The 26,499-nt window shown below is 39.4% G+C and overlaps 1 protein-coding gene across 2 annotated transcripts in view; it reads right to left on the minus strand.

Moving 5' to 3' along the window:
• Nucleotides 1–26,499, minus strand: part of RET (ret proto-oncogene) — an 80,582-nt gene that overhangs the window by 20,531 nt on the left and 33,552 nt on the right. For both annotated transcript variants that reach the window (XM_026799622.2, XM_074544733.1), the window contains exons 2-13: nucleotides 19,507–19,758; nucleotides 17,640–17,933; nucleotides 16,949–17,190; nucleotides 15,692–15,893; nucleotides 15,034–15,233; nucleotides 10,561–10,819; nucleotides 9,246–9,371; nucleotides 8,337–8,447; nucleotides 5,692–5,811; nucleotides 4,826–5,082; nucleotides 3,564–3,711; nucleotides 259–366 (exon numbers count right to left, since the gene is read on the minus strand). In XM_026799622.2, the coding sequence (XP_026655423.2) occupies nucleotides 259–366; nucleotides 3,564–3,711; nucleotides 4,826–5,082; nucleotides 5,692–5,811; nucleotides 8,337–8,447; nucleotides 9,246–9,371; nucleotides 10,561–10,819; nucleotides 15,034–15,233; nucleotides 15,692–15,893; nucleotides 16,949–17,190; nucleotides 17,640–17,933; nucleotides 19,507–19,758 (2,319 nt within the window). The remainder of the gene's footprint in view (nucleotides 1–258; nucleotides 367–3,563; nucleotides 3,712–4,825; nucleotides 5,083–5,691; nucleotides 5,812–8,336; nucleotides 8,448–9,245; nucleotides 9,372–10,560; nucleotides 10,820–15,033; nucleotides 15,234–15,691; nucleotides 15,894–16,948; nucleotides 17,191–17,639; nucleotides 17,934–19,506; nucleotides 19,759–26,499) is intronic.

The following is a 26,499-nucleotide window of genomic DNA, read 5'->3' on the forward strand; positions in this document are numbered from 1 at the left end:
AAGAATGCTTAGTTACAATGAATTAGTATTTCCCTCTTCTTTCAAGTATTGGTATTTTAATACTTTTAATACTGTATTAATTCAATATAATTTAATATTTTAAATAATGTTTTTTAAATGTTTTAAATATTTTTTCATCCAATAGCAAATTTAAAGTATGCTCAGCAATTATTAAGCAGTGGTTGAAATACAGCAACAAACTGCATTTCATTTCCTTTTTGGATGGTTCCATCTTCGTAACAAGCTCTTAGTATTTACCATCTTGACTGCAGGCTCCATAAAGTTTGATGACATGAGGATGGTTGACTTGTTTCAGAAGGTTGAACTCTGACAGGAGATCTCGCAGCTCACTCTGGGAAGCGTTTTCTGCAGAAAGTGACCAAACACACAGTTTTGGTTAGGAAAGCATCACTCAAGAGTTCTCTGTGTACAGTGTGAAATTTGAGATCTACTATCTCTCCCAGAGCTAGCCAGAGGTTGGAAAACTCCATACTTCCCCACAGGAGAGAAGTTTCCCCACCTCTGGTGTCCTGCAGCCATTCACATCAGAACCAAGTGAGTGTGGCTGCTGCTGCTCTGGCTTGGTAGCAGCCTGCTCTTAGGCTCTGGTACTAGGGACTGCAGAACAAGGAGGTCAGGCAGGAATCAGGAGCAGAGTCTGTAATGGCTTAAAGATGCCATGAAATTATTACAGAACTTTTCTGGTGTTATAAAGCAACTTCTTAGGGTGAATCAGTGCAATAAAAGCTTCAGAAGCCCATGAAAGCCAAGCTCTCACACTGATCAAACAAAAATAGACTGACTCACTCCTTCTCCTAAATACATTTTCCAAAACAGTAAAAAACCACTAATCTACTGCTTACTCTTGTAGCATACATCCAGATTTAGAGTTCAGAAGCTAAATGTACAGTACAAACTGATTTTACTGTGGGACACGTATGCAGACTTCACTGATGTCAGTGAGAATCATGTGGCAACATATGGCAAAACAGGCTTTCTTAGCCTTTCAAGTGCTTTGCCTTTTTGCAGAATTCTTCAGCTTACAAGCTTCCTCTTTGAGGGCACTGGGGCTTGAAGGAGATCCCTAGTCATAGAGACACTATAGGTCAGATATAAACCTTCCTCTTCCTCATCCTTAATCTCTCTGACACACAGAACCAGCCTGGACAGTTCCTCAAGTGTCATTATTGGGCATTGACAAGGATGTGTTCATCCTGATTTAAGGATAATAAAAACAAGTTTGGCTTCTGCTCTTTGGTACTGTACTGTGTGCTTTTTTCATAAAGGCTGTGAGCACCAAAGGATTTATTTGCCTATTCATGTGTGACCAGTTTGACCTCCTTATGAAAACAGTCATTCTGCTCTACTGTTATGTTTGTATCAGAACTACACATTTGTATCTGCCTTATATTATCTTGTAGTCAGAATCTGCACTCAGAATAGAGAATCGTCTACTGCAGGGAGAACAGTATCAGCTGGTCTCTCACTACTGATAGAGACTACAAAAAGCACAGATTTATAGAAGACAAAAATCAAGAATGTCAACTTAATGCCTGTTAGAAAAGTCCTATTTTTGTAGTTCTGGAGCTCTATGATGTGAACAAACAGAACAGAACGAAGTTAATAAAGTACCATGCCTGTTTGTCTATCAAAGAAAACTAACTTCAAATGGAGACATTTAGCTCTAAAGCTTTAGGTCATTCATTTTAACAAAACTGTGAATAATTTGTATTTATGCATTGTTTGGTGTTTTCCCCTTTAATTTTATTGTAATGAGGGTATTCATATCACGTAGGAGGTAAAATTTAATTAATATGAGAAAAGTGGTAATAATGGGCTGAAAAAAAAGTACTCATCTGTTCCTTTAAACCTCCATCCACAGCTCCAAGACTATTTTGGCTCAGCCCATTGCTCCCTGTTCCCTCCACGGTACCTAACACCAAGTTGCCACAGTAGGGAGAGTCCTGCCCTGCTCTGTTCTTACTCAGATTGTGCCCATCTACCCAGCTCAGGCAGGAGAGCTCTTTCCTGCAATAAGAGGCAGTAACATTCTGGTGTGCCCAGCACTGCCCTTTAAAGATCACTCAGTGTATAACAGCCCCAAACACTTTGACAAATGACCTGCTCTGCATCTGGTACAGGGAAAGAATGGGTGGTGCTGGCCTGATCCAAAATAACTGCCCTTTGTCCTTCCTGGCAGCGCTGCAAAGGCCACTGAAGCTAATGCACTGGTCCTTATGCTTCAATTGTCATGTGTGAACAGTAAAGTTAAGCCAATAATAGCACATAAATATTTGCAGAATGACAAATGCTCTTCACAGTCAAGCTGGAAAATAAAATTTTAGGTGACTATCTGCAATTTAATTTACATTACAGAGGGATTCATTAGAGCCTGAAGTATTACTGTAAATGTCAGATCAATTTATTAAAATAAGGTGCTTAAAATAAAGGTCTACTCCTTCACATTGTCAATTGAGTCAATTCTGTCCTTCATAATAGATAGGGAAAACTGAATGTCAAACCATCTGCAAGTAAAAGCAACATTTTTACCACTATGTCTTACAATCTTAACTGAGTCACATGTTGATGAAAATGTGCTAGAAAAAGCAGCATCACTAAGTGCACAAATAAACATGAGATGAAGTACTGACTATTGTATTGACAGTGTAATACAATGCAGGTCATTACTTCAGTATTACAAGTAAGAGTTAAATAATCTTCACTTCTGAAAAATCCTAGTTCCTAAACTTCCTCCATGCGACCTACACCTCTAGCAATGAAGGCATTCACTTCATAATGCATTTACTTCTTAGGTAAAGGGGTGGGATTTGCACATCTTTCCTCTCAAGGAATGGCAAATGTGCTTTGAGTGTAACAGAAATGGAAATGAGAAGAATAACATTTTCCTGTAATGACATGATTTTACTCGCAAGCAGCACTGAATGGTTCAGTGCAAGGTCTCACATTATCATCTTAACATTATCTAGGCATACTTTGTTCCCCCCAGGTTTAAAGTCTTAGGGCAAACTGAAAACAGCAGGAGACAGCACTGGGTTATTCAAGCCATTTTGACAGAGCTCCTAGTGATTGAAAAGCAGATCAGAAAGCATAAAACTAGACAGAACTCTAAATCAGGAGACTAAGTTAACAGGTCTGTTCTGTCTCTTCATATGATTATCGCATGATTTATTTAAAAAGCTTTGTCCAAGGAAACTGGATAGAGGAAAAGACTCAGAAAGCTTTAAAAAACCCTTGCAATATTCCCATCAATGCCAAACAGAATTGAATACATTTGCTATGTTAAGACAGAGGCTCCTTTCAGATCATGATTTAGAATTAATTACTTACTTGGATCAATGTGATGCTAACTGCTGAAGTCACAGATCTGCAGATTGTGACTGTCAGAATGCATCAGAATGCTGGAAAAAAGAGAGGCTGTGGCACTGCTGGGTTTTTAGCTGACCTTTTGCTTTCACACAAGCCTCTCTTCAAATCTATGCAGAGGTTTGCAAACTATTTCAAATAGTTTGCAAACTATTTCAAAAGCCCCGATGGGAAGGTACCTTTCAGCATTTTCACTGCCACAGTGGTATAGCCAGCCCTTCCCTTAAGCCGGAACGCTGTCGCCTTGACAACCTTTCCAAATTCTCCTTCTCCAAGAGTCTTGCCCAGAACTAGGTTCTTCCGAGGGAATTCCCACTTTGGATCTTCCTGCAGGAGAGAAAAGAAACCCTGTGAGATGAAGCAAGGAAAGGAGAGGATATTCCCAGGAATAGGTGCACTTGAGTGTGCAGTCTTTGGTTGCTCTTTTTATCAGTGAGTTCTTATAAAAGCTTCTGGGTATCAAGGTATTTTGCAAATCTCTTTTCCCTTACCTGAAAACCTTCAAAACAGGCTGTACAGGTAGTCTATGGAGAATGGATTATATTTACAGATCTGGGAAATTGGGTACAAATGAAAAATGAAGTGATACAGGATAAATCCTTGCCTTCAGAGTAACTTTGAACATGTGACTTTCATGGAGAAGTTTTACTCACAGAATAAGGTTTTCCCTGAAGAACTGATCAGAGACGACAATAATCTCCTTATAAAATTTGTGCTAATAAGCTCTAAGGTTGCAAAATTATGACAAATGTACAAACCGGACAAGAAACTAAAGCAAACAAAGCACAAGGTCTGTGAAAACCTCACTACCTAACACTCAAATATATCTGATTCTGCCGTATAAAGCAGCAGTGTTTCTCTACCATGCTGGCTCATGAAAACACCCCATCTCACAGAAATCCTGGGTAGTGTGTGATTTAAAGCAGGACAAAGTAGAGTAAAGGTGTGACAGCATGACTGGGCAAAAGTCTTTAAATGCGGGCAAAACTCCCACACCAACTGATATCTACAATGTGTATATCAGAAATCAGGAAGTGATCTCAGGATGGATTTTTCTGTAATGTTAAAACTTAGCCTTGTTGTAGTACTTTGGCACATCATAGAGAGTTAGATGGTTAGTGCTTAAGTGGACAGTGCTAAAAGTAAAACCACAGTACTGTCAGATTCAGTTACATCAGTGAAAATCATTGACTTAAATTAACCTAAAATGTTACACTGTATTAAAGCATAATAAAAAAGGAAGAATGTACTGGTCTTACACAGCAAACTGAAATGTTTATCCAATTACTCATGAAGTATCTTCATGCACATGATTTCCAGCGCTGCTATTTGAAGGCAATGGGTGATTCCATGAATGGACTGCATGCCTGCAACACCATCTGCATGCACAAACAAGGCTGACACCAAAACAGAGCATGCCAAACGGCACTGTCAGGCTTACAGGTATTTTGAAGGCGTCCACAGCCACCTGGTTCTCCATGGAGTCCAGGGAGGGGCGGCGCACGTTGCTGGAGGAGTAGCTGATGGGGTAGGACTGCGCGGGGCGCCGGAACGTCATCTCGGCCGAGGCGATGGGCGCCTTCGGGGAGTTCTTGTGGTACCGGTGGATGCAGTAGAAGGAAACCAGCACCGAGATGACAAAGCACAGCACCACTGCCCCTGTGATCACGGTCTTGCACACGTCATCACACAGTTGCTCTGCAGACCAAAAAGAGCTTCTTAGAACTTTCCTTGTGGCCTACTTCTGCATAATAATTCAGTTTTAAAGATGTAAACTATTTCGTGCTATGTTTATTATTAGGCAAAATAAAAATGATTTAAAATATCCATTATCTGTTTCAAACAACTGCACAGAAAGGTCAAGGAAAAAAATAATGCACTCCTCCTGACACCATGGGTGATGGTTATCTCTGACATTTTGAAGCTGAGATTTTTAAGAAATTATCAGGAAGCTGGAATTACTTGAAAGTAATAGAAATCATTATTCCAATTCTCCTAGCTGCCTCTGCAAATATCAGGTAAGCCTCACTGAAATGCAAATGCTGCTGGAAATCAAAGGATGACCGACTTGTTTGTCAAGTAGCAATGAATAAAAATGAATCCTTAGCCATGGCTATAAATAACACATTCTGGAAATTTTCAGGGTCCATAGTGGATGCCAAGGTGCCAGTTCCTCACTAGTTTTCTATTAGCAGTCTCTGACCAAAGACATGGCTTATTAACATGGCCACAAGTGTAGAGAGTTCTATATGTACACAGGATGCATACAAAGAAAAAGATTACAACCAGAACAGCAGCTAGACTTACCTTTGATATCATCTTTCTCACAATAACAGTTCTGTCTTGGGAAGCAGTAACAAATCCCATGTCCTGCCTTAATTCCAAGATTTCCAATGCCTTTCCCATGGCCACCAATAATGTTTCCACCTAATCAAATACAGACAACAGACTAAGATTCTTACATGTGGGTAAAGGGAAAAGAAAAGCCTCAGTTTTCCATGGGTTTACCCCAGTACGAATCTGAAAGTGAACCAGGGAGCACAGTGCAGGGATAATGACAGGAACTCCTAAGGGATATGGAAGACTCTAAATTAAGAAATTTCAGAGATCCTGAAATGGGAGGACCTTGCACTGTTTAAACATCAGTCCTCATTAGCTGTTACTGAGTTCTGTTCCTGCTTCTGATGCCGATTTCCCCACACCTTGGAAAAGTCAGTTCTAGGTATCATTGGTTCCACTGTGACATGGAGATAACACTTACCTACCTCTGCAAAATGCCACAGGACAGTCTAGTCAAAGCACTAAGAATAAATGCCTAGTGCAAGTGATAAAAAAATGAACTGCACTATCTAAAAATGCATTATTTAATATTAGTAAAAGAATTGCAGAAGCTCTGCCTGAAGAACTACTTGATTTCAAGTAGTTCTTCAGGCAGAGTAACAACAACTGTATTCCCAAGTAAATAATTTTTTCTGTATAAGTTATAAAAATTACGATTAGCAGGGACATTTTTATCTCTACACTGCCTTTATCACAAAGAGCATTTTAGAGGCAGCTCAGGTGGTTAATTTTGGAAGAGACTCTGCTGAGTCACCGCCCTCTGAACTGACACTTAAAAGCACTGGCGTTCCCAAAAATCCCTCATTATCCTCCCTGCCTCTCCCCAGCCAACTTCCTCCATCATGAAGAGGTGATGAAATAAAGTTTCCATTTGCCACAGAAAATTGTATGCATTTATCTATACCTGCCTATATTTGAAAACCTGGAAGCAGATGGAAGCAGGGAATGAGCCAGTCCTACCTAACCTGTTCTTGAGCAGTTGCTTACTACATGAAAGTCTCTTGCTAAGAATGCAATTAGGTTGCCTCTAAGTGATAGGCACAGCCACAGCACCAGCTGCTTCAGTTGAGTGCCCTTGAATGTAATATTCATAGTGTTACTGTGAGAAAGCAATTTTGGGACTCAAGGACACAGCCATCATAATGACAAATGAATTACAGAAATAAGTATTTTCACAACCTAAAGAATATCCTTGATCTTAACACATTTTGGCCTATTTATTGTTTGCCATTTCCAAAGGAATGTCCCCTGCCAGTAAAAGCTGATAAAATGGTAGTCCTGCAGCTCTGAGCTCCCAGAACAAACTCATTTTTTTGTCTGCAAGTATACTGCTTTTGGGCATCAGCCCAGGTTCTCAATTGTGTCAAGTCATGTACACAATTAGTCAGCTTAGGCGTTAAAAGGGCTTGCATAACATCCTGAAAACTTGTCTTACTCGCCTGCTTATTATCCAGAAAGACAATATTTCTTTTGAGCAAAACATTTGATGATGCATATGTTGTATATATTTTGGTAACGCAGCCCCTGGCAAAAATATTTCCACTTTCAAAATGACAAACTATTATTACCAATAAAGAATTCTTTTCAGATGATTAGAGAAGTTACTTGCATTTCCTTCAAGCATTTCTCCCACTTAAAGCATTGTTTTTATACACTCTGATGAAATAATTATCTTTCTGATAACACTAATTTACAATACACAATCCGTTCTTCCATGTAAGAAATACTAAGAGGCCTCTTCAATAATTAATTTTATCGAAGAACATTAAGTTCCAGGCTTTAAGAAAATGCTAGTTCTTCCAAGACTCCATTTTAAAATCTCAGCTTGAAGTATATGATGTCAGAGTCAGAAGCAGCATTCAAGAAACATGGGTCTTTATTCCTGAATTAGACTGTCAGATAAAAAGATCCACTTAAAAATTATCATCTCTCAGAAGATGGAAATGGCTCAAGAGAATTACACTGTTTTTTCTACCCTGTTTATCTTCAGAATGAATTGTGAACTTGCAGGTATTCACGACTGGAGTGTAGAAATTTATGGTCAAGTAAAAAGATCCAACACAAATGCATTTAAATTCCTCCTTCATAAATTCTGCTCATATGAGTATCTGTCTGGATTTTCAAATAGGTAAGGCATTGATTCATTCTGATGGCCACCTGTCTAAAAAGGGCAGCTACATTTCCCCAGATGATCTTTTGTAGACAAATTTATTTTAAATACAAATTTGTTCCTTCTCACTTATTTACCCAGGAGCTCAAATAGGCTGGTTCCTGTCATACTGTACCTGAGCTAGGAAGTGGGGCATTAATGTGCCTAGAACCTGAACCTCTTCAGTACCTGCACTGAAAATCACCACCTGTGAATGAACAGGCAGAAGAAAGGGCATTGCTGAGAACAGCCTACCCCTTCATCAGTCAGCCAGTGGGTGTCACCTGCCTGGCTCAAAAAAGGTCAAGATTAATCCCCATAACCTTAACTCAATTGTATGTTTCAAATTCAAGTGTGACAGTGCAGAGATGCTGAGCCTGTAGAAGGATCTACACTTGGGAAAGTGACATTTGAGAAGCAATCAGAGGTGTAACAGAAAAGCCCATGATAAAACATTCCCTACTTGTGCAGTCTTGGGGACACACAGCCGGGTCTCTGCCCTCCACCACATCACAGATGCCATCTGGACACGTCTTGATGCTTGGGGTGCACGTGGAGTAGTTTGTGGTGATCCCTGTTAACAGAGAAACAGCTGCACTAATACCACAAGGAAGGAAAGTTCATTGTATCTTCTCAGGGCACACTAACACTCCAAACCACAGGTTATGGTGCCTTTTAAAATGAACATTTATGACTACAAACACCTGCTAAAGTAACAGGCAAGACAACAAATAAAGGCAAATGGAAGAAACCATTTTTTGCTACCTTTTCTGCTTTTGACAGTCCTCTAGTCATGTCACTTGCAGTTACTGTGAATACTGCTTGAAAAAGAGCTGGCTGACCACTCTGAGACTGAAAAGCAGCTTTCACATCTGAGGATTTCTCTACACAATTTCACCCACTTGAATAAGAGGGTTACAAGAGGTTGTAGAGAATGTATGACACTTAGGCAGATAGAAGGGATCAAGCACCGACACACAGTCATTGTTCTGCAAGAGTCGAGTGCTGTCACCCATCAGATCTGTGCTCCAGAGCACAGAAAGAGACACTGCTTTGTGCTCACTGTCTGCTGGGTGCACCTGCTCAGCACCTGCTCCAGCCACACTGCTGCAAGCTCAGTTCACTTCCAGCTGGTTTATTTACCATGTTCAGCATCACCAGGGACAAGAGGAAGAATGGCCCTTCCAACTTCACCTCATTTTCCTTTTTAGTGCATACTTCATATAGGTATTATGATTATTTTTTTTAGCCCCAGCTTCTATGTAGTTCACCATACCATGTTTTCCAGCCAGAATAAATCAGTTTGTATCTATAGAACTCAAAGGCACAATTACAACCAAACAGAAGATGACTTGACACAACACAAACATACCTTTCCCACTCCCCTGTCTCCACTGGCATCTTCCTGTTAGCACTCCCAGGCCACCACACTCTTCACATTCAGCACGGTGCTTACTTATAGCACAAGAGTCAGGACAGTCCTCTTCTTTTTTTAAAACTGTTGGGAAAAATTCAGGACAAGGAAAATGAGCACACAAGCAGGTCAGCTCAGAAGAGGAAATCTGTTTTTAGGGACAGCTAGGAAGGAAAGACAGATGAACAAAGCAGTGAAAGACTGAAAATTGACTGACCCAATTATCAGTAGACTTAGTGAACAATTAAAGAAAAGCTCAGGTGCTCCTTCTCTGTGAAATAAAAGATGAACAGCAAGATCATGAAAGCATGGTTATGTCTGCTTGACAGCACACTGTCACTGCCTAGAACTATAGATATGTGCAAACATACTGATAACATAAGAATGGAGAGCACAAATACCTACAGCTTCGTACAGAATGTTTAATTAGGGGGAAATACTTAGTTCTTGGGCTAACACAGTAAAAACCCAAAGAGCACCAGCTAGAAATGTGTGTTTTCAGACAATATGAGGCTTGCACAAAAACAAAAATCCACTGCATGCCTTTTGTTTCTTTTTCTTCAAACCATTTGCTCTTGGCATAGGAGTTCTGAACTGATAAAATGTAACAAGGTGTTGATCAGGTAAAATTGTATGGTTTAGCATAAAATGCAATATAGTTTGCAGAGAAATGAGTTTGTTTCCAGTGAAATCCTCTTCTGTGGGTGTTACCGGATATTTTTAACTTCCTCCCCGTAAGGGTCGGTCATCACACTGCCCTTAAGAACTTGAATTCAGTGTGATTGCTACATGAATACTAAAAAAACTACTAAAAAATTGTAGACAGAAGGGAGGAGAAAAATCAGTGAACAAACATACTTAGGCCATATAGTTCTTTCTTCAAATAGATAGATACAAACACACACATATGCCTATACACACACACACATATGCCTACAGACCTTTTTTCTTCTTCCACAGGAATATGTGAAATACAAAATAAAGGTCACACATAGACACATACACACTAAAGAGTCTTCTTAACCAAAGGTCATCATGAACATTATGAATTGCATACAATATCTCACCTTTCTGTACATTAGTTCTTCAAACAAATAGCTACTACAGGAAGGCACAAATCAAAATTCAAAATCCAAATTCTGTGATCCATTATCTTGTAGCTCAGACTCATTTTCATTGTTAATGCCATCATTTTACAGGTCACCCTGCTAATGCACCACCTCACACCAGTAACACTTGCTAATCAATCAACAGTTCTGACAGGGGTACTTACGAGTCCCTTCCAGGACAACAGTGAGGAGGGTTTTGGTGTGTTTCCTGCTCTGCTTGTCAGTAGCTTGCACAGTGTACTGGATTTCCTTGCACTCAGGTCTGCGCAGCACAGAGGAATCGTTCACATACAGGCTCCCAAATTTGTCCTCTCGGCCTTGCAGAATGTTGACAGGATGGCAGCTCGAGTTGGGGGACAGCAACTTGTAGGTGATGTTTACACCACGGAACTTCATGCAGTTTTCAACGCAGATCTTTCCCACCTAGGTTCAAACACCAACAAAGAAATCACAGACAGGAACAAAACTATTCAGAAAAAATATTTAGTGCCTCTCAAAAATATCTGAAATAAAATGGAGCATACTACACCTTGCCAAATTCAGTGTTTATTTGGGGTTTACAGATTTGTTATTTTTCTACAAATGCAGTATGTAAATGCTTTAAATGTGATTTATTCTCAGTAAAAACGAGACATAAAGCATTAACTGTTGTCTTCAGACTAGCAGAGAAAATGCAAAAAGCCTTGACACAGACTCAGAGGTATCTGGTGCCTTCTGCTGATGGGCAGCAGTGTTCAGTGGGAACAAGACCCCAAGATTTGGGAAATTCTGAGTTCAATCACTGTTCTGTCTCAGGCTGACCACTGAATAAACTTTGTCATCCTTGAGAAATCAAAGAGCTCAGCATGAACAAAGCTGAGACTCTCTTCAAGTAACACAGAAATTGCTATTAAATAATTTTTATAATATTAGAGTCAAAAAGTTTCTGGCCAGAAGAGCTCTCTGAAGGCCTTAAAAGGAATAAGAAGCTCATTGTTTCCCATTTTCAATTCTAAAACATTTAATCTAAAAATGAAAATATGTTGGTTTGCCATATTTAAACTTCTGTGTGCCAGAGTATCTAGGCTAGAACACTCCTCAGTCTAAAGCACATCATCTAAGAAGCACAGGAATGTAAAGCCCCATCTCCTGTCCAGCTCCTACAGGAACTGATCCAAAGCTCACTTTGGTTTTTCCATTTACAAGACTGGGATTTCGATCAGGCCCAGAGGCATTGGCTTTCTTTGCAGGGAAAAACCACAATGTGAAGGGTGGGGTGTTATTGAAAGGAACTTGGTGATGGATTATTTTCAAATGCTGCAGTTAAGAAATGTTTTCAAGAAACACCACTGATGGTAAAAGCGTATCTGTACATCTTGGTTCCAGCATTCTTACTAAAGAATGTTATAAAAACAAAGACGTTTTTGTGTACTATGACCTCTTCCCATGAACCTGGACTGTTTAAGGTCAGAGAAGAAGCCTTGGCAATTCTAGAAGCATACTTTGTCATAGGATAATCCCACCTCATCTAACTTTTTCCCATTCACATCACTGATGGGTCATTTGGCACCATTCCTGTCAGGATTTTAGGTGGCAGGATAACACAGAAAGACTATTAAAGCTATCAAAAGCAAGGACATTTCTTTCTGGCTGTCTCCTCTGCCCAACATGCTGGGACTGGCAGGAAGAAGAAGACAGGATTTCCACTGTTCATAAACTCTGTCTAGACACAAGGTCTAGACACGTCCCTTCCAGAAGCACGTCAGCGCAGCTTTGGTGCCGCACTGCAACTGGCAGGGCTCTGCTACTGCTCAGATGGTGCTCCTTGCAGGAGGAGAACACACTGATGATCCTGGCATTGACCTTGGCACAGACCACACTGAACTGCCCTTTCTGCCCACTCTGCCATAATTGCTCTTTCCAGGCACCTTTTTCATCACAGTAATTTACTTCAGGGGGTTGGAGAAGACCCTGTAAATTCAGATGACCCAATAAAATCTGAAGAGCAGATCAGCCAGTTTATTCCTTAGAATAGCACATTGGCCAGTTTTGCTTTCTCCATATAATTAGAGAAGAAGCTATAAAGGCCTTCCTCAAGAAATTTCTATGAGAAAAATAGACTTTCTCTTTTTTCCTAATTCCGCTGAGGAAAGCCCAACCTCATAACTTCACTCTGCTCCGCAAGTTCTAGAGCCAGCTCAGCTCTCAGGTGCAGCACAGCACAACTCCAGAGGAAAAAAGTAAAAACAGCTACTTCCCCCTTCTCACAAAGGTGAAAAAACAAGTAATCAGGGTAAAGGGTAGTCAGGTTTAACATCAGCTTACAGGGGAGGAACCTACAAATTTGCAGGACTCTCAATAGTTAACATAAAAATAGCATTATTAGAAATAAGAACAGAAAAATCCATCTTTCAAGTTCCAATGTTTAATAAAGTCTGGATAATGATACTGTTCCTCTTCACTGAATTCCAGGAACATTTGGACATATATAGCCTCTCTAAAATCTCAGCCAATGTTATTCATCATTTGTCTCAGTAAATGTCAATAGAGCTTTAAGTCCTTTGATAAGTTAAATGCCACTGGGCAAGCCTGCACTGTCAGGCCGTGCTTCTGTTATTCAATTCATTTAACTGCTCAAATAGACAAATGGCATCAGCCCAGCAGTTAATAATTTCTTCACGCTCCTGCGTTTTCCTTAGGGCAGGAGACAGTTCAGCCTTCATATTGATTTGGCCCAGTACTTTCCCTGACTACTCTGGCACATCAAGGCTAATTATGCAGCCAACCTTGATAATGTGAAGTGCTGGGGACTAAGCTGCTTACACTGACTTGTGCTCCAAGCTGAGCACACTGTAAATTCAAATCCAGTTTCACAAGTAAGTGGATGACACTTTAACTAACTGAGAACACCATCTCCAGAGCCAGGATGAGTTTTGCACTTCGCTGCTCAAGAATCAGAACAAAATTTCTTTGTGAATTTGTGTTTAGGCAGCACAAAGAAAAAGATCTCCTCCCAGAAACTTGGAGCTCTTGCCAGGCACAGTTTCCCCTGCTACTACTGCCACCCAGTGAAACTGCACAATTAGTGTGAAATGCCACTGTTTTCAAAGATCCTAAAACTCCTTTTCACATGTTTGACTCTCCTGACAATATTCCACACCAGTAGCTTTAAAATTCAACTGGCTTTTTTTGGTTTTGCACCCTAAAACTAAAAACATCCACATACGCTCAGATTTTAAAATGGAAGTGTTCAAGCAATCTAGGGTATGCACAGGTAACCATGGTTGTCCAAATTAATCTGGAATTCATTCATTCACAATAATATTGTATGCATACACCTATATATAAAAACATGCATACAGAAAACAACCCAACCAATTCATTAATCTAAACTCATACACACCTAACAGGTAAGTGTCCACATCCGTTTCAATTGCAGTCATGTTGTGACACAGACACAAGAGTTCTAGATGCAAGACTTAGCCTATGAGTATCTTACATACCTGTGCTATTATTCCTTTTAGGGGGAAACCCAGGTTTCACCCCATCCCCAGGCAACAGGCAAGGGTATAGCTTTCACAGCCTGGTGCTACAAAAGCCTCAAATCTAACATCAGAAATAATTTGATCTGCACAAAAAGAACAGACTACCCTCTGAAGTTTCTAAACTGACTGCAAATTGAAAAACTGCAGCCACAAGGCATCATGAAATGTCATAATGGACTAGCTTTTGTAGTGGAGCACACTTGGTACCTTTTTCTTATTTAGGATATTCAGTGTAGACTATGGACAAAATGTCCCTTGTCAGAGTAAAGCCTGTTCTGTACTCTGAAGAGCCATCAAGCTGCAACACATTTCATCAGATTAGATAAAATAACAAGCAAAGTATCTAACTTCTCTTTTTCCTTTCTTTCTAAAATTAGCCAGAGGCTTAAAGATTAATAAAACTTAATTCTTCCTTAAAATTCTTCTAATGAATTGGTTTTCTCTGCAAGTGAGATGACCATATTTTAATCTCAGTCCTCCTCTCTGCTACAATACTTACAAGGCATGCTTTCCAACCCTTGCAGACACAAAAGCGTTCATTACTGATGATTTTAATATTCACTTTCATAATATTAATTGCATTGAACAATGTTTCATAGGAATTACATTGTAATTTTCCCCTGACTAACGTCAACCTGCTAGAAAGTGTCTCTGGAAAGCATTATTAATGGCAATGGTGGTGATTAAGCTAAAACAAGGGTTAAATTAGGAAACACAGTAATTACTAACTAGCCATTACCTAAAGAAAAGCCATTAATATACTGAGACTCCAATAGCTAGACTAATTTCTTTTTTTTGCCCTTGACATTGTTGCAGTTATTCATGCCTAAGCCACTCATGGTCGCAAGTCCTCCTGTCCACAACGTTATATTTCTCTCTATCAGTACTTCCTTGTGTGGAAGTTATTATATCCTCTGTTATTACATGGTAGGAGAGGTAGTGCCCAGCCTACTTGCTACTTTCTACATCCAGCAACAATCACAATGATAACACATTTTTCAGTGATTCTGCTTAAAACAGTTAAAACCAATGAGGGCTGTAACACATCTGGCCCCAGTGATCCAGCTCCTAAGCTCCATCAGAACAGGCATGGATAATTAACATGGTTCTTACTTGTGCAAAACGTTCAGCATTTCTGTTCACTGTGAACTGGTAAGTTATGTTTGAAAACTGAATGCTGACAGGGAGGATGGAGACATTGAAATGGAGCATCACTGATCTTTCTGGGCCATGGAATTCTGTGTCATTCACCAAAACATCCAGCTGGAAGGAACGATGCTCTGTGACTGGAATGCTTTTATTCAGTACCAGCTCTGCGAAGGAAAAGATTAATCTATTAGCAACCCACATTATCTGCAAATGCATCTTTTAATATTGCAAGCCTAACCAAAATAGATGTACCAAATTTAATTATACACATCCAAGTTTCCTAATAGGAAACAGCAGGCAACTTAAATATGAAATATATTCTTAAGCTCTCTGCCATTCAAGATGTTTGGGAGACTTTCTTGCCTTCTACCTACCAAGTCAAGAATCTTACAATCAAAACCTCTTGCTTATCAGTTTATACATCATCATCCCATACACTCCCTACTGCAGAGATGCACAAGTCCCATTTTTTCAGTACGCATTTAAAACTCAGTGTTTTATTTACACAAAATTTCTCAGCTTTCTTAGGCTCAATACTTACAAAATGCTCAGAAAAATTCAAGAACTTATTGGTCAACTACTAAAAAGCAACCTGTCCTTTATTTGAAGAAAGAGTCCTTACTGTACTCGTGCCGAGTTCCCCTCACTTGGCTGCCATTTGGGCTGAAGTGGATTTCATCAAAGATGTGCTCTACACGAAATGTTTCACTTATCCAGGGATCCTCAGTAATGATGGTTCCTGTGTATTTCTTTCTGCTGCTTTCAAGGGGATAAATAGGTGTGGTGTCTGCATCGTACACAGCCAGCATGGAAAGAACAGCGCCCTGGTAGGAAACAATAAATGGCACTGCTGAAGGACCTGAAGCTTTCTTCTTCTGGTAACTGGTTTGGAGATTGAAATACTGGTCAAATAACACCTCACAACTTTCACTGAAACCCAGGCAAATGTATTCATAAATGTCTTGTCAAGACTTGTTCTAGTCAGGAGATGGCAGCAAACTCCTAAAATCAGTCTTTATCCCTTCCAGACACAAATATGATCAAAATGTACTTTGAAGGGAAAATTGACTACCAAGAGATATTGTTGTTAGGAAACAGAAGCTCTCTCATGAAACACACATCGTTTATGTCCCCCGAGAAAAAGTCTTCTCTATACCATTAACTTAAAAAGGGTCATTGCTCCTCTGAAGAGCTCACATGTGTACTCCTCTACTGAAGCAAGGGCTGTGTGTGTACAGGGGCATTAAAAACACCAAGGGATTCAGACCTCTTGAAAGATCAGCTTGGCATAGAAAGAGAAAAATGGGAGGACACCATTAAAACAAGATCCTGGAGCTCGCCATTAACAGCCTGGAAACTTCACAGGTGCAGTGGTTAGTCTGTAGAAGTCAGCCACTACTTCTACAGCAGCCTAATAAATGTTCTGAACATACTCCTGATACATTACACAGATTTGCATGTATGGGACAGGCACGCACCTAACACTTAGGCTAACAACACAATTTTAATCCCCTGAGAGAAGCAACCCCGTAACAAATATAACAAATAGAGCAGAGCTGTATGGAGATACCCACAGCGATCCTGACCACAGACTCAGCAAATGTCCATCCCAGTCTTGGAAACTGCTCAAATTTCGTCACACTCTTTCATCACTAACCCAAACTCCTCTTTCATTGGGATCTGAGTAAGACATAACTTGGGGCAAAGGAATCCTACAAACAGCATTTTACAACCACAGATCTGCAGAGCATGGTATGGTGATGGGCTTGTTGCCAAGATCCAATATCCAGGCAGAACATTATGCTTCCCAGGAGTCCTGCCTCCCCCTGTTGTGCCCATACTTCAGGGACTAGGTAAAGGAGACCATGACCAACATTACCTCTTTCCTGTTGAACTCCACAACAGCATCTGCAGTATCAGTGCCGTTGGGAAGGAAGGGAGGAGAGTCATCTTCATCTAAGACGTTCACCAGGAACGGCACCTCCACCTGCATTTCCCTGAGCCCCTCTCTGACGGTGCACTTGGCAATGAGCTCGTATCGCTCCCTCTCCTCGCGGTCCAGGCGCTGCGTCACCCGCACGCTGGTGGTGTTCTCGTTGTACCGAAAGGGAACTCCTTCCCCTGCAAAACACACACAGCCACTATCACTTACTGCACACGGCTCTCATGGCTTCAATACTTTCCTGCAGCTCACTAAAGTCATTTGGACAGCGTGACTGCACAATAAAAGATTCAGAAGTGAAACAGAAGGAAGCTGTGTGGTTATATTAGAGTAGGGAGAAAGCACAGAATGTATGGGAAGATTCTACAGTTTAGAAGCAGCACAATTTAAAGCTCAGGATTATTCTCAGTCTACTTTTAGCAGATGAAAAATTCTAAAACTGATATTTTCTTTAGGGAAGGGGACAGTCCTCCTTCCCATTTCCTCTATGTATCTCAAAGGCAAAATCTTCAGGCTCAGTTTAGGTTTGTACAGGAACTTCCTTTATAGAATCAAATATAGATGGTCTACTACAAAAGAGATCTTTTAACAGTGCAGCTGTTTGAATCTGTGAGAGATCCAGTTTTACCTGCAAGCAATTTGTAGGAAATGCTGAGATTCTGACACAGATGATGAACTGAGGGTAACCGGAGCTGATGAAATGTACCAGGTGGTTTATTCTCCTTGATGTGAAAGGAGAGATCCATTTCTGTGAAGCAAAGCTGCCTTGCTGTCAGGGAACTGCAAGCTGGTGCAGTAGCATTGATCAAAGTGAGGAAAACCGTGGTGCGTGCAGCAGAGTCACATTCCTTCTCTTGGAAAGGGTGGGATGAAAGGAAGACATACAGCATCACCTTGGACAATTGCATCCCATTTCCTACAGCTTCAGGAGGAAGAAATCACCTTAAGAATTATTTTACAGAAGACAAGCCAACATTTCTTTTCCTTATATTCTACCCTAGTCCATTATTGCATAAATCCTATTATGTGGCAAAGCAACTCTTCAATACGCCAGATGCTGGTGGGAAGACCTTATACCTTAATAATCCAAATAAGCCTAAAACTACAAGGCTTGGCACCAATTTTGCATCATAGAATCTCAAAACCAGTATCAGCATTCTGTCTGTAAGACACTGACATAAAAACACATCACTGGCAGTAATCAACTCTTTGACAGGACTGCTTTTTCAAGAGACTAGAGCAGAGCAGGGTGGAAACAGGAAAAATAATGCATGAGATGGCAACAGATACTCAGGACAAATCCATATCAGGACTAACACTTCAGTCACAGCATTCCAACAGTACGGACCCAACTGTCTAGGTTCAGAGAACAGATTGCTTCATCGTTTTCAAATATGAAGAAGCGGAAAAAAGACAAAATCAAAGTTAAAACAAACCTGTGGCATCTGCTCATACATCCTCAAGCCTTGTTTTGATTCCCTTGACTACAGACAGCACAGTAATATCTCTGTAATAGATCTAACTCACTTGAAAAGAAGTTCTAGGTCACTTTGATCAGTATGAACAAGGCTCTCAGGTGTTAAGTAGCTGTTCCTCCTTTGTTCAGCACAAATATTTGATATACATGAATGCCAAGTACCAAAAATGGATGAAATATCAAACACTCAGCACTTCAAAAATAAAGCATTAAGTGTCTGAAGTTGAAAATTTCAACATCAAGGCACCTAAGTCTGAAGGTAGTGTTGATATATGGATCTTACAAACTGAAGACAGTAACTACAGACTCTCTTCAACAGTAAAATTTCTGCAACTGATCACAGTGGTATGCCATTAACTCTTCATCCATTTCCTCCTCCACCATCTAATGATAACTAATTTCCTCATAGATCACAATCACCAAAACCAATTTAGTGCTAGAGCATAAAAGAAGAGAAAAAACATCTGAGATAATGAATTTTTTTAGTTTAACAGTAAGCTTCTCTAACAAAACCAAATATCAAGAGAGGGGGAGAGGTACAATTAACCCTTTCTTCTAAGAGCTCTTTGGTGTTACATGCAATCGTAATTTGTGAATCCAAGTCACCAGAATTCAAGGATCATTTGCGTAAGAATCTGAACCACTCTCACAGCATGTGTCTTGGAATCCCTAACACAATGGAACTGGTCTAACTTTCATCAGCAGATGAACAAATTGCGAATTTCAGTGTAAAGCTGTGACCTATACAGCTGTGAAATGTGGAAAAAATATTTCCAGTAATGCAAGTGTCCCATCCTACTGGAGTTCCCAGTGTGAGCAACAGGATCTGTCCCAGGTCAGCATCTGCTTTGGCATACTGCTGTGGATTTCACTGGGTCTGGTTCCTCATTTTAAAAGGTCAGATGTGTTTTTTTTCAAATTTGATGCTCATCTTTCAATGGAGAGATCTCATTGTCTGAATGTATTTTTCTTTAAGAACATGCACCTCAAGAAGAAAAGCTGGTTTTCTCATACTTACACAGCATGTTAAAGTCCTCTCTATCCAGGCTTTTGCTGAGGTAGAGAAGTCCTGTTTCTTCTCTGATTTGGAACCAATTATTTTCTTGTGGTCTTGCTCGAGGAGCTATGAGATTGTGGCACAGATTAAAGTGGGCCACTTCCTCACGCGAATCCCTCAGGGCATGGATGCGCAGCAGCGGCGCTCCTGCCGGCTGCTCAAGGTACACATTCTCCAAGTACTCCTTCCTGGGGAAGTAGAGACCCAAGGCCACTGCAAAGGAAGGCACACCAGAGGAGAGGCAGGCACAGTTAAATAATTTTGTCACTGCTGTTTTCTTAAGAGATGTGTTTCAGTCCCTAAGAAGTAAAGAAGCATTAAAAAAATATGTGGGAAAAGGCAGATCCTCATCTGGTGTAAATAAATACAGTTTCACTTCACTGAAGCCAAGGACACAGCAATCAAAAATATGGCCTGTTGTTTATGTTCAATTACAAAATTAACTGCTTTTTGAAAGCAAAACTGGTTTGCTGTAGATGAGGCTCAGTTTAAGATGAACACTTAAGGAAGCTCTGCTTGCCAAATTTTATTTAAGTTCCTATCTGGTGCTCTCAGTTGAAATGGCATCAGCTCACAGATGATATTCAAAGAAGGGAAAAAAAATCCCTTAGATGAAATCACACACTTTAAAAGCCTTTAAACATGTTCTCTGTTGACAGAAAACACAAAAATTTATCAATGGCTTGCACACTTTTCCTCAAGTTACACAAAACCCCTCTTGTAGAGCCTTTTTGGCTCCCCCCTTTGTCAACAGGCCAGCATGATAGTTTTGGTACAGAAAATGGTTTAAAATAATACTGAAAATAGTTTAAAAAATACTGAAAGTGTTTTAAGTATTTTAAATATGACAGATGGGAAAGCTAACAAGTGAGGGAGAAGGGTAAATTTCTTTTTTAGTACAATGACTGTGACTGAGCTGATCATTTCCCACCCTGGCACTGAAGGCGTTGACATTTAGTGGGGAACAACTGCCCCTTGGTGCTGGTTTCTTCAGCTGATCTCACCTCACCAGGTCACTGTGCAATGGCCTCTCTACCTGTTTGCAGTGCTTCCCCTCCAATTTCCCTTCTTGCAGATGTGGTCACAGGGGAATGCCTGATTTGCAAGGAGGGGACAAAGTGATGCTCACAGACTGAAACACTGGAATTGTCACTCCTGGACTTTACATGCACTGACAGTCAGTGCTTGTTCTCATCCAGCCTGAATACTTGAATACTGCAGAATTATGCATCACTTCATCCAACTGATAAGGAGTCAGGCATATAAAAAGCTCACACATCTGCTGAACAAATGTAAACAATAACAACTTCCATATGTTACTAATACAAAGCTCTCTCAGCTTAAATCAAGCCAGATACAACTGGAAATTATGGCAATGCAGAAGTAAAACTAGGAATATAAAATCATCTTCAAAATAGCATCGGGCTGTAGCACATACTTATTCTGCATTAGTATTGGATCCATACACTGTTCTACTGAATGGAGTGCACCACGAACAAACTGTAAACAAGAGACCTCTAATTTCATTTGGAAATACCACAGAAACCATTGTACTTTGCAATGATTCAGACATCATCTGTATTCCTGGATGCAATTACATCCATCAGGTTTTCAGAGGCCCATTACTTTTTTTCTACATATTTTGCAATATATGAATAAAGTGTTAAAGTAATATAGTACGTGAATTCATTCCAGAGGAATTAATTCAAAGAGAATCCCACCAGAGTATTTTTGAGAGTTTTAGGAAAGCATTAACTCTTGTCATTTTCTGTCCAGAAAAAAAAATTATTACTTTTGATTCCGGTGCTATCACCCTCTCTTCTTTGTAAGTAAGATTCCTGAATATTTGTATTAAATTACAAACATTTTTTCAGTCCCTTTGTCTTTTTTAAAGTGCACAAAAACCTGGGGAATATTTGCTGCTAGGACTCCTAACAAATGGGTTCAGTAACAAGAGAAACAAGGTGATATACAAATACAAAGCCCAGTCCCAGTGCTAGTAAACAGACCCCCTTGAGGTATTCTGTGTAAAAACTTGACTTTAAAACAACGGAATTTCTTCACAAAAAATTCAACACTGAAAATTCATGACTCAAGACTAAAAAATTACTTTCAATTCACAAATGCATACAAATGAGGCTTACAGAACAGTGGCTGTTATTTCCAAGACTGGGGTGAACAGTCCTGTGTGCAGTACAAGAACCAGCACCACTGCAAAGACACGAAATCACCTCCAGCAGAAGGAGCTTATACAGAGTATACATAAACAATATCAATGTGTATCACGGGAAGTGGAAAGGGAGAAAAATAGAGTATTTTGATTTGCAATTAATTGCTTCCTTATCTTAAACAAACTTGAATGCCTGAAACCTGGCACACAACTACATCTCAGCAGAGTCAACATCCCCACTGCTCTGCATCTGAAAGAAAAGGCTAATATTGATGCTGCAGACGCTGAAGTTCTTTGGCATCAGTTCAGAGGAGGAGTCTTCTCCATTGTCAGAAAGAAAGGGAAAAATCCTGTAATATAAAAATCTGATTTCTCTGTAAATAATAGAAATGCAAAACAAGGCTTTGTATTTTGAAGAGAGGAGGATCCCTTAACAAAATAATTTAGCATTTACACACTAATTAGCTGGAAATATATTTCCCAAGTTTCAAAGCCACTTCAAGAAATTCAAAAAAGCTGCTGTAAGAGATTTAGACACATGCTCTTCTTCTACTCAATTCAAACCTAAAACTGATCAAACTAAATTCTGTCCATTGGAAGTGTTAGCTTTTAGTACAAAGCAGAGTTCCATATTGAGGACAATATCCAAGAGTAGTTTTAAGTGATACCAGTGATATTCATTGTCAAATTTTCCTATTTTACTTAGAAAACAAGTATTTGAAGTGAAGAGTCTTTACAACACTGCAAAATAAATAATTATATATACAAATATATATATTTATATAAAAAATTAATTAAGCCATGCAGCAAGATTCACCCAGTGTTGTGAAATTACTGGGATTTTCTACAGTGGTTTGTGTCACTCTGACTCAGCACTGAAAGAGATGAGAGACATGCAACAGACTGCCCAGGTCACAACCACTCTCTGCATATAAATCTTTGGAGGCTAATTTCAAAGGAGACCTTTGAAGTAGAAATGTAGCACCCACTTCTCAGAGGTGTGTTCATTCCTTTAAGCCCTAGTGAGTTAAAACCAGATTCAATAAACTTGCCATCTGGCAAATATGCTGCAGGAGGAAGAGGTTCTAAATCCTGGCCACAGTTCCTTGTGTCCTGAAAAGAAAAATCCATTTCCAAGGACTTGTGCAAGCTTCCTATGGAAGCCAGATGGAGTTTTTAATGAATCTGCCATTTAAATAAAGAGGAATTGATATGGTTACATTCAAAACTGATGGTTAAAGTGCTTTTGCTTAGGAATTAAAAGCAGAGAAAAATTTTGCGTTGCAATCTTGAAATGCACCACAAGAAGGCTGTAGCTCTGTAGTATCACAGAATCATTAAAATATTCTGGCATCTCTGAACATTTTTTTAGAGGACACTTCAGCTCTCCATACTACAATCAACACAGGAAACATGGCAAGCTCTGATGGATGAGCTATATTATGGCATAATAACAGCGTATCAGTAACACACAGAAGAGAAAAGTGATCACGTTTAAGCGGATGTAATGCTACTAACTAATAGCTCCTACAGGAAATAGATACAGTTATGACAGCAGTTTTCCAGTGCAGGGAGAGAAAGCAGGTAAAATGAGAGTAGAGAAATGAGATTATATGTACTTTGAAGCCTTCATGATTGCCTTTTGAAATAAGGCAATTTTTCATGAGGCTTTTTTCCAGTCATGAATGATTAGGTAAATAATGCCTTTTTTGATACAAATTGATTTTTTCTGAACACAATTTGCTCTGCAAAACTTTAGATGTTTTTAATGTTTCTTAAGCTTGCCACTGTTGTCTTGAGTAGCATTTGGGGATGGGTCTTGATGAAAACTGTCAAAGTGACAACACCAACATTATAGTCTTAATATCAACCTTGATGACAGAAAACACAGTTTAACATTTGAGTCACAAAATGAAGGAGCAGGAAATTTTTATTAGATATAGAAGAGGACCTGACTGTAAGGCATTCTCCCAAACAATGCTTGTACCCATCTTTCAAGGTACAACTACAGACTTCAAACAAATAGTTTTGAACTAGCAGATGTCCTATGAAGTTCACAGTCAAACTTCAAAGTTTGAAGGACCATTGCTTGGTTTAGGTTACACTAGGCATTTGAACAAAAAGTTTACTCTTGATTTTAAAAAAATCAAATGTCTGAAATATAACATTACCTACTGAAGCTATTTTAGGTTTCATTATTGATGTAATGAAAACTCACTCTCGAGCCTGAGTGTCTGTAACCTTCAAACTTCTTTTCACTACTTCCTGTTTGTACACTTTTGTCCAGTAAATGAAAATCTTCACAGATCTCAAGGTGCCTGCTGGATGAATACGCATTTATAAACAATAAAACCAGTTTGGTTTTTTAAAAAGAAAAAAAAAACAACAGCGAAATGGAAATGGTGGTTGTGTTTCCTTCAGCAAGTAGTATACACCTATATAACCTACACCTGACAAAAGTTATGCAGAGCTTCTCAACTTTTTGGAGGAAAACAAAACCATTTATTTAGAACAGCACAGCCCCAGGCAATCAAAATCTTTAATCTGGAATTGACATCCATCTCCAAGAAGAGGGAGATGTTTTTAATGCAATGATAACCCTGCCAATGTAACATACAGGATTTAATGATATAACAGATGAACATGGGAGTCTGTTGTTAATAATCTTCCATTTGTTGCACAGCATCAGATTTCAACAGGCAATTATCTGTCAAGCTTAGTTTTGTGTTTCTGAAATAATTATCTTTACTTCTGACAAGTAGCCATTATGTTCCATTACTAATATTAATATACCTAATGTTCGACTCATCAGAGAACAAGGCCAGTAATACACTTTCCTATTTTAAATTAAAGGACTTGCACACTTAATTCCCTTCTAGTCACTACACAATTAGGAGATAAACTTGCCCTCATGAACCAAAAAGTCTGTGATTTAGGAAAAACACTGTCACTACACAGAAAAGGAGTATGGAAACACCACTTTGGATTCAATGGTCAGCTGTGCCAGCTGGGGACACAGCAGTGGTGGCAGAGGGACCCTGAGCTGCCTTCAGTGCCCGCCCAGCCAGGCACAGGGAGAGCCAGGCTCCCAGGCACCACGTGTGGGACACTGCCTCCTGCACAAGCACAAGTCAGAGCTTCTCCTGGTTTTATACAAAAAAACTTCAGTCAAATTCTGCCACCAGCTGTTGAGGCTGCAGCGCTCCTGCTGGTCTGTAACTCCTGATGGGTTTCAGAGTCACTGCAACAGTGCCAGAGAACAAGTGGCATCCTCCTAATTGACTAGCAAACCACTTACACAGTTCAGCAGCATGATGTTATTTACTTTTAGATGTGTCATTTTTAAGCTGATCACTACAGAAATTGTAACAGATGTGGTATTAACCCAAGACCATAAGAAACTGTATTCAAGTGAAAATGAATTTTTTCCCTTTTTTTCACAAAGTTTCCCCCCTGGAGCCCAGGTTAGAGTGGATTGGGGAAAGATCACTGTAGGGATTCCTACCAGAATTTTTTTACAGTGGTTGTAGTCAAACTTATGGAGCTGCATAATTGCTCAATGTCACCTGTTGTGTACGTTTACATGTAGCACAATTGTTGGAGAACAACAGAATACATTTCAATATCAGCAACCTCGGTGAAATACACATGCTTTACAGAACACAGTACCTCCAGGGAAAACAGGTCCATATGAAGTGATGGTAAGCAGAAACAGTCCTTAACTGGAATATACTCCAGACCTGTTCAATTGCTCTGCTTTAACTTAATTGCCTCTCCTGCGATTTTCCTCACCAGATTCCCACACTCATATTGAAAATTACCCTGAATTTTAGACTGAAAATTAGAAATTATTAGAAATATTATATCAGATATTATATTAAAAATAGTATTATAGAACATACATTATATAAGATACAAATATATATTTAGATAAAGTATTAAATAATCCACTAGTCAACAAAATGAGACAGATTTTCTGGTATAGGAAAATAAGACAGACATCGTGAAGCAAAAAGATGGATCTGACAAAAACAAAGTTTGTTTCCTATGTCAGGCATATTGAACAAAAATATAAAAAATGTCCAGATCAAAGACAGAGCCTAAATTGTTCAAAAAGAAATTAATTTTGATTTGTGACAATTGCCAAGATTTTCATTTGTGTCTCAATTCAACACTGGAAAATCCGTGCAGCTCAGGATCTACCAGAGAACAGGACAGTACCTCTACTGAAGCTTCACTTGTGAGTTCAGACTGAGGTCAAACCTGTGCCTACACTTTCCTTCCAGAACCTGTACCTCTAAGTAAGTTTGAGAAAATTCCTCTTTAAGTGCCACAAAGTCTAGAAGCTTCCTTCCTCTTGCATTCTTACAACTTGTTGTTTGTTTTGGGGTTTTTTATTACTTTAGCAAAGGACAAATTTTTGATTCCTCATTGTTCTAAATACCAGTGTTAGTAGAACTTAAACTATCCATTGTAGAAATTAATATGCATGGAAAGGTTCTTGTGAGAGATTACAGGGGTTTCTGAAAACTCTTCAGATCCCGATTCTGCCACTTCTCCTTATTTGTGTGATTGAATACTTCTTTAAAATATGGCCTAATTGTTGGAGAGTACCTGGATGTAATTTTGCTCTGTAGGAGTACTGAGCTGAATTGTAAGACAAGGAAATAATTGTATGGCAGGACAAATTGTATTAATGAATACTTAATAGAATTAATTTACTCTGTGTATGATCTCATGTGCCTTCCAGAATGTATTTATGTATTATGTGTATGTAAACACCG

The sequence above is a fragment of the Zonotrichia albicollis genome, chromosome 7 (genome assembly GCF_047830755.1).
Source record: "Zonotrichia albicollis isolate bZonAlb1 chromosome 7, bZonAlb1.hap1, whole genome shotgun sequence".
Taxonomy (NCBI): Eukaryota; Metazoa; Chordata; class Aves; order Passeriformes; family Passerellidae; genus Zonotrichia; species Zonotrichia albicollis.